Source organism: Larus michahellis, chromosome 19 (assembly GCF_964199755.1).
Source record: "Larus michahellis chromosome 19, bLarMic1.1, whole genome shotgun sequence".
NCBI lineage: Eukaryota > Metazoa > Chordata > Aves > Charadriiformes > Laridae > Larus > Larus michahellis.
In genome coordinates this window covers 4,496,319-4,504,573 of record NC_133914.1, presented here as the reverse complement: position 1 = coordinate 4,504,573, position 8,255 = coordinate 4,496,319, and the positions used below count along the sequence as shown (strand labels likewise).

General features: G+C 53.1%; 1 protein-coding gene across 1 annotated transcript; it reads left to right on the top strand.

Moving 5' to 3' along the window:
- The first annotated feature begins 792 nt into the window (after positions 1–792).
- On the top strand, positions 793–8,010 carry TENT5B (terminal nucleotidyltransferase 5B). The gene is made up of 2 exons (XM_074562854.1): positions 793–1,404; positions 5,142–8,010. Exons 1-2 carry the CDS (start codon positions 1,225–1,227, stop codon positions 6,159–6,161), a joined length of 1,200 nt encoding a protein of 399 aa, XP_074418955.1. The 5' UTR covers positions 793–1,224; the 3' UTR covers positions 6,162–8,010.
- Positions 8,011–8,255: the final 245 nt, after the last annotated feature.

Genomic DNA, 8,255 nt, shown 5'->3' with positions numbered 1-8,255 from the left:
GGCTGGGAACACGGCTGGCCTGGGGAGGAGGCGGTGGCTCGGCCGGCAGCGGGGCCACGTGGTGGATTTAGGGGCTGGGGTTGAAATCCCAGGGCTGGGAGCCCCCGGCATCAGCCTCCTGGTGGGGTCCATCACCTCGGGGTGTCACCCTGGGTCTCCTGGGTGCCAGAGGTTCCCGCAGCTGGTGCGTGTGGCGGGTCCCTGGGGACACTACTGGACAGGGAGAGAGGGCCCGGGGGTGGGGGGTATCAGGCTGGGGAACATTGGGCTGTGGGGCGCCAGACCATGGTGTATCAATGGGGTATTGCAGCCATGGGGCATCAGTGGGGCATCAGGCCATGGAGATGGAGTATCAATAGGGTACCAGGCCATGGGGTATTCATGGGGCATCAGGCCATGGAGCATCCATGGGGTACCAGACTGTGGGGATCAGTGGGGTATCAGATCAGTGAGTATCAGTGGGGCAGCAGGCCATGGGGCATCAATGGGGTACCAGGCCGTGGGGCATCAGTGGGTCACGAGGCCATGAGGCATCCATGGGGTACCAGATCATGGGGATCAGTGAGGTATCAGGTCATTGAGTATCAACGGAGCATCAGGCCATGGGGCATCAGTGGGGTACAGGGATGTTGGGCACCAATGGGGCACCAGGGCACAGGGCATCAATGGGGCATCCACGGGCCATCAATGGGGCGTCCCTTTAACCCGCGCTCCGTCCCAACCAATCACCGCCGGGATTCCCGGCACGCAGCGTGCCGCGCCAGAGGGGCGGGGCTCCACCGCTCTTGTCCCGCCCCCTCCACCCTTCACCCCGCCTCTTTCCCTACCCTCTCCTCTGATTGGTTCCTAGCCCAGCCCCAACCTTCACCCTGAGCCTATGAGATCGCGGGAGGGGTGGCGGGCTCGGGCAGGGATTGGCGGCGGGGCCGGGCCAATGGGGGCGCGGCCGCGGGGCCCTATATAAAGCGGCGCGGGGCGCGGGCGAGCGCAGCGCTCAGCGGAGCCGGTGGCGGGCGGGGAGCAGCGCGGCCTGGCCCGGTTCGTCGCAGCGTCCCCTCGGGCCCCGACCGCGCCTCCCCGCCTCCGCCCCGCCGTAGCCCTCCTCTCGCAAACGGCTTTTTTTTTTTTTTTTAAATTTTTTTCCCTCAAATCCCGGGGCACTTCCGGCTGGTTTCCGGGCTGTTTCCGGGTGACTCGGGCTTCTCTTCCGGTGGCGTTTCGGCGATGCTGGCGGCGGCGGCGGCGGGGCCCGCTGCGGGCGCCTCGGAGCAAGGCGGAGGCCGCTTCAGCGTCCTGTCGTGGGAGCAGCTGCAGCGGCTGGACCAGATCCTGGGGGAGGCCGTGCCCATCCACGGCCGCGGGAACTTCCCCACGCTCTCGGTGCGGCCTCGCACCATCGTCCAGGTGAGGCCGGGGGCGGGTAGGCCGCGGTTGAGGCCCTGGGGGGTGGCTGGGGTGGTGGAGGCGGGGGGGTACGGGCCGCGCTCCGCCGCCCCGTTGGACTCTGCCCCGTTCCCGTGAGGGTCAGGGAGAAAATAAAAGTGCTGAGGCGGCGGTAACCGGCCCGCCGGGCCCCGGGCCAACTCTCCCCGGGCACCCTCCGCCTCCCCCCATGCCGGGCTGAGGACAGAGCGGCCGGCCTGGGTCGCCCGAGGGGGGTCGGGGATTCTCCCCCGGGGTGGGGGTGTTTAAAAGGTAGCAGGAACGTATAAAGCTGGGAAAACCCTCTTGGAAAGAGCCTTCTTTGGAAAAATGACACGGGTTGAAAATTGATGCATGATCCCATGGATCCTGCTTTGCTTCATCCCGTCCTGTGTGTGTGTCCCCCCCCCACCTCCTCCTGTGTGCGTTTGGCGCCCTACAGAATGCGGGTGGGTGAGGGAAAGTGGCTTTTTGGAGCTGCTGCCACCAAATGGCTTCGTGCTGGTGGACGTTTGTAAGAGGCCGTTGTTAATTTAAATGCCGGATCAAATGTCAGTGTCCTTTGATTCTTGTCACACTGACCGTATCCTCCAGAGCCTGCCTAACTCTTCATCTTGTTTGAGAGTTCCTGTTAGTTTAACTATAAAGTAATAACTGTGTTTAATATTAAACTAACAATGTAGTTCAAATAAGCTGATGCATATTCATGTTTGGGAGGCAACTTCATTCCTCAGTAATGACTCATCAAATGTAAAAATCAGGCATGTTAGCTTCTAATTAAAAAGGCTATTCACAAAGCTAAAACCAGACTGGCTTTCACAATAAACTAATCGCAGGGATTTTGAAGCCTCAGCTGCTTGAGAAATATTTCTGCTTAAGCCTGGAAAAAGGAAAGGTGACATTTGAAAGACACTTGGCTGTATGAAAGAAAGCAAGCCTCAGCTGATTTCAAATTCCTTGAGTTCCTGCTGCATCTGCTGGGGGCAGAAGTGCTAAATCTTGGCTGCTGGAGCTTTAAACCAAATGACAGACGAGAGCTACTGTCAGGGCACTGCCCTTGGGTTGTGCAAGGCCAGCGGAGCTCGGCGCTGTTAAAAGCCCGGCGCGGTGCAGCATCAAATGTTCCACCACTTATTACTGTTTAGTTCCACAAAACTGAAGCAATTTGGTGCCGGAGCTGCTGAAAAGGATGTTGCCACTAGCAACTTCAAACACTAAATAACTGAGGGCTGTAATTCTGACCAACCGCGCTGGCAGACCCTGTATTTAGGGCTGACTAATCTGAAACAAGTAACCTAAAAGGCAGTTATTTATTGCACATGCTCTTGTTGTTGTGGGAGGTGGGAAGCGGCAGGTCAGGACGCAGGCAGGGTTTGCTCGTGCCTGGCTGTCAGAGTCAATTATCTGAACCACACGTAACGTGAGGTGCTGTTTTGGGAAGCAGGTCAGCAGCTGCCTAACCCTTTAAATATCCAACCCTCTGGGGAAAACGCATTCCTGAACCCACTGCCTGCAGCTGGGCTGGTGTGCTTCAGGTTGAGACTGGTAGGCTGAAGCCTCCTGTCCTCGGGGAAGCGGCAAGGCTCTCTGCGCGTTGAAGCTTTTTTGGATGATTTGGGACAAGACTCACTTTGAGCAGTTAGATTATTTCCCCCCATACACACTTTTCTCACTACATCTCACATGGGCGGACCTGGAAACGCAGGAAGCTCCAGTAAGCCTAAAGCTTAATGGGTCTGAAACGCTGCAGGTCCTGAGTAGTGCCCAGGAAGGGGTTAAGCAGACATTCATCGGGGCTAGAAAATTAATCCGGAATGAGATTTTTCTCCAAGCACTGGTCCTAGCTCTGCCTCTAACGCTTTTGTGACCTGTATCTTGTCTCCGTCTGACCCTAATAGCACAAAACTCAACTCCACAAGTAGCGCTGGAGCCGTGCCTCGGGTGAGTGACTCCAGTGGCAGTTGGCAACAACTGCGCGCCAGGAACTCCCTTGGATCGACTGCCTGATATTTATTCTATACAGGGGAATAACCCCGTGCCTCTCTTAGGAGTAAATGCAGTTTTCACACTATCTGCCTTTGAAAACAACTGCTTTCCTGGCTGGATTGGATGTTCTGGTGGGGACTTGGGGCTTCCGATGGTGAATAGCTCGCTGCTTAACTGTTGCCTGACATGTGACTGTCACCATTGGGTTGGCAAGGAGCCCGGGCGCATTTCTAACGTCTTGTCAGGGAGTAATAGGGGAAACACCAGCAGAGAGGCTGCGTTGTGAGATTTAACAACCTCCTGAACTTCTGATTTAACAAGTTTAAAAACATTCATCGGTTTGTACCGAGATACCTTCCGTTTGCGAGGCACCTTGGGGCAGCAGAAGCTGGCTGGCGTGGTGTCTGAGCGTTGTCCCCAAGTGGGCCGTGATGTGCTGTGGGTTGTATACTGCAGTCCTTCACCTTTATGTATTGTTTCTTCTAAAGAAAAATCGTGCAGGGGGACAGTTTTACAGCTGCTGGGACTCACCGGAGCTACGGTGCTCTGGTGTCCCCACGCAGAACTGTCTGCTCAGGGCCATGTCAACCGAGTGGGGGTTTCAGCCCCTCTGATAAGGTTTTGAATTTTTGTGGGGCCTTTCAAATGAGGACAACCTTGCAAGGCCGAGTAGCCTGGTCAGACGGGCTTCTAGTGGTACGACTTGTCTATTTGTATCCCAAGCTTTGGCTCTTTCACTTGCCTCAAGCCCCGGGTGAGCAGACTGGCTAGGTGGGACTCGCAGGACAGTGGGTAATTGCTGGAGAGAGACATGAAAGCAGCGTGAGGGACGGGAAGAGCTTCTGCTGGAAGATGTGAACTTAATCTTCCTGGGATCTCTGAGCTCAGTTAAACTCAAATTATAAGCTGGTGTCCAGCTAGTTTATTTTATGGTCTTGGGGGTTATTTCAGCCTCCTGTATTAAGTAATCGGGCAAGTGATTCAGTTTCGCTCTAAATGAACAAAGCTTTGGAGGTGCTGGTGGGTGTAGCCAGGACTGAGCAGGCAGCATTAAAATCACCGGAGTAACACCCGTAAGATGAAAGCTGCTTCTTGTGCTTGATAGCATGCCAAGTTCAGCATGAAGCTCTGACACACTGGAAATTGTTAGGATACACTTACTAGTTAGGACATGAACTTGCATACGCCTGGCTGGGGCTTTTGAGCAGTTCTGGCATCTTGATTTGCCTTTAATGAGCCTTGACAGGCAAAGGGGATGGCTGAAAGGAGTGAGCCACCCTGATTAAATCAACAGGGACTGCTGCAGACTGTGCTGCCGCCTCGTATTTGGAGTCCTTTTTGGATCGCCTGGTCTTGGCTTGATGGCTGGGAAGGCTGGTTGCAACCATGGGGGGACAAAGGGGGCAGAGACCGCCCCAAAGAACGGGTTTGGATAACCCCGCAGCTTTGCTGGGGGGAAGGAAGGGAAGGGCAAACAGCTGTACTGGAAGCAGAAACAGCTTTTCAAGCGCAGTAAGAGCCCTCTAAGGCAAGGGAATAAAGAAAGGAGAGCCACCCCCATCTGCTGGCAAGGCTCTGGATTCTTCCCAAAGTGACCTATTTCTAATGGATTAGCTTTTTATTTCACTGTCTTGCACTGGAGTGACCCATATAAGCACAGGGAGTGAATCCTGCTACTGTAGACTGCTGCAAGAATGCTGTCTTGCTTCTCACCAACTCTCTCTATATCTCAGGTTGTCCGTAGTCGCCTGGAGAAGAAAGGAATCGCAGTCCATAATGTAAGGTTGAACGGCTCGGCAGCTAGTCACGTTCTGCATCAAGACAGTGGTTTGGGTTACAAAGACCTAGATCTCATCTTCGGTGTGGATCTGAAGAGCGAAGATGTCTTCCAGCTTGTTAAAGATGTGGTCATGGATTGCCTTCTTGACTTCCTCCCGGAAGGTGTCAACAAAGACAAGATCACCCCCATGACTCTGAAGGAGGCATACGTGCAGAAGCTTGTGAAGGTGTGCAACGAAACCGACCGCTGGAGCCTCATATCGCTCTCCAACAACAGCGGGAAGAACGTGGAACTCAAATTCGTGGACTCTCTCAGACGGCAGTTCGAGTTCAGCGTGGACTCCTTCCAAATCATCCTGGATTCGCTTCTGCTGTTTGGGGAGTGTTCAGAGAACCCCATGGCTGAGAACTTCCACCCCACGGTCACTGGGGAGAGCATGTACGGGGACTTTGAGGAGGCAATGGACCATCTGCGGAACAGGGTCATCGCCACGAGGAACCCGGAGGAGATCAGAGGTGGGGGGCTTCTGAAATACTGCAACCTCTTGGTGAGGGGTTTTAAGCCCAAATCGGAAGTGGATATGAAGGCACTACAGAGGTACATGTGCTCCAGGTTTTTCATAGACTTCTCTGACATCGGTGAGCAGCAGAGGAAGCTGGAGTGCTACCTCCAGAGCCACTTTGTCGGCATGGAGAGCAAAAGATATGACTATTTGATGACCCTCCACAGGGTGGTCAATGAGAGCACAGTCTGCCTTATGGGACACGAAAGGAGGCAGACCCTCAACCTCATTGCCATGCTGGCCGTGAGAGTCCTGGCTGAGCAGAACATCATCCCCACGGTCACAAACGTTACCTGCTACTACCAGCCAGCTCCCTACGTCAGTGAAATAAACTTCAACTACTATGTCACCCACGTGCAGCCCTTCCTGCCTTGCAATCAGTCCTACCCAACGTGGCTTCCCTGTAACTGAGCCAGGACGAACTTCAGGGTCTGTCTGTCCTCCAAGGTATTTCCTTGCCGTGGGGAGGGGGCAAAAAAAAAAAAAAACAACAAACAAACAAACCACAAAACAACAAAAACAAACAAACCTTCTTAGAACTGCAACAAAAGGAAACTTCCTGGACTTTTTCTTGAGTGTCTCGTTCCTGGGGTTGTCGGAACGAGGCCTGTCTGCCGTACACTGTGATGGGAAGTGCAGTGTTACGGAAAGTAGCTGACGTTGGACGTTTACAGGAAGACTCGATCGCTTATTGAATTCTGGAGGCAATGGGGGAGGGTGGGGGTTGTGTGAGGGGAGACTGTAGAATTACGCTAAGGTAGAGCTGCACTGCCCTGAAACGGATCTGAATTGGTTTTGGTTGTCTTTTTTTTTTTTTAGTGCGGGAGGTGTTATGGGTGTGCAGACTTGTGGTTTCTGAAGATAGAAGCCCGAGTGGCTAATTCCTTTGAAGGACCAAAGAATCCTGTTTAAGTGCCTGTAACAATATAAACACAACTGTACTGTAAACCTTATTATTTTTTCGCAGGGGCTGACATCCCAAGAGCTTGAGTGGGGATGTCCCACGAAGAAAATGTTTCTGTTGGGGGTGGGAGGGTCGTTAAGATCATTTCTAGTAGCCTCGCTGAAGCAAGAATGGGATCGCAGGTTACATGTCGCTGAGGTTTTTTGGCATGGCTTGCTGCCTGTGAAGGACCAGCTGTAGCAAATAGCTGTCAAAGCGGAGTTGCATAAACAGGGGTGGGCTTGGAATGACTTTTTTTTTTGTGTAAATGCCTAAAACTGGGGACGGCGGTGGGGGCGGGGGGGGGGGGGGGGTTGGGGAGTGCATGGTGGAAAATGCTGTGCGGAGCTTTGTGGAGAAAAGGCAGCAGGGACCTACGTATGAATTTACTCAAGCTCCCGAGTCTGCAGTGCCAAAACGTAATCGTGTACGTAAACCACGAGGCAGATGATCTGTCCAGGAGCCTGCCCCAGGCTACCGTACCTAATCGTGTATTTTCTAGGGGAATTTGAAATGCTGCTTATTTTGTTTGGGTGGTTGTTGGGTTTTTTTTGGTTTTTTTTTTTGGCATGCAAGTGTGGTTTTAATGCGTAAAGCCAGAGGCCGGCTGGGTTTATCTGGGACGATGAGGCTTGTCCTTTGAAGCACAAACCAACTAGTTAACTAGTCAGTTATCCCCAGCTGTTGCTGTGATGGGGGCTGGAGCCCGTGTCCTTCTAGGAGCTAGGCAGACCTCTTCCAGACTTGGGCTGGAGATCTTCCCTCTGCCCTCAGGCAGGTCCTATCTTCAAAAGCAGCTTATTTCCAGTTACGTGATTCCACATGCGAGCCACTGATAGCGTTTGAAATTCATTCTCTAGCTAGAAATGGAGCTTGGGGAGGGGGGAGAAGGTTGTGCAGAAGTCAGTTGGCCTTAGGAGGGAGGAGAGGGGGGGAAAAAGTATGTCTTCTCCGAACAAACCCTCTTGTGTCTTGGGAGTTTGACGCTCTCTTAGTCAAATGTTTGGCTTTGAAGTTGTTGGGTGTCTAGAGCACAAACAGTCTTTCACTGAGCTGCCTGGATTGCCGTGCCCGTTCTCGTGAAACATCATCTCAGACTTAACTATGCACGGATGGAGAGGTGGGTGAGCAAGCAGGCGCTCCCTAGAGATGCTGCTCTGGGAACACCGTGGCTTCATGGTGCTTCCTCCGAGGCTGACATACTTGAGTCTCTTTACTAATTTTTTTTTGTGGGGTTTGTTTTTTTTTTTTTGTGACGAAACTGTAATAGCTGGGCAGACTGAACACTCTTAATAAAGATTAGAACCTTGGAACGTGTATAGCCAGATTGCTACCTTTTTTGGGGTAGGGGCGATGTGGGGTGGGAGGGGGAAGCAGTCTGGGGGCTCTTGCACTTAACATGAACTAACCAATTTGAAACTGGTCCAGCTTCGCTTCCTATCCAGTCAGAGCTGAAGAAATGTCACTAACGATGTAGTTATTACAGGTTTAACTGCCTTCCTGTAGAACAGCTTTGCCTTCAGGGCCAGGGCTGGTGTGTAGACTCTGCCCCAGCCCGGTAA

What these genes read in the sequence shown, in the direction of transcription:
- TENT5B (XM_074562854.1), top strand. Translation starts at nt 1,225, where the DNA reads ATGCTGGCGGCGGCGGCGGCGGGGCCCGCTGCGGGCGCCTCGGAGCAA. An exon ending in GGCCTCGCACCATCGTCCAG is followed by an intron (nt 1,405 to 5,141) that starts GTGAGGCCGGGG and finishes TCTATATCTCAG; the next exon opens with GTTGTCCGTAGTCGCCTGGA.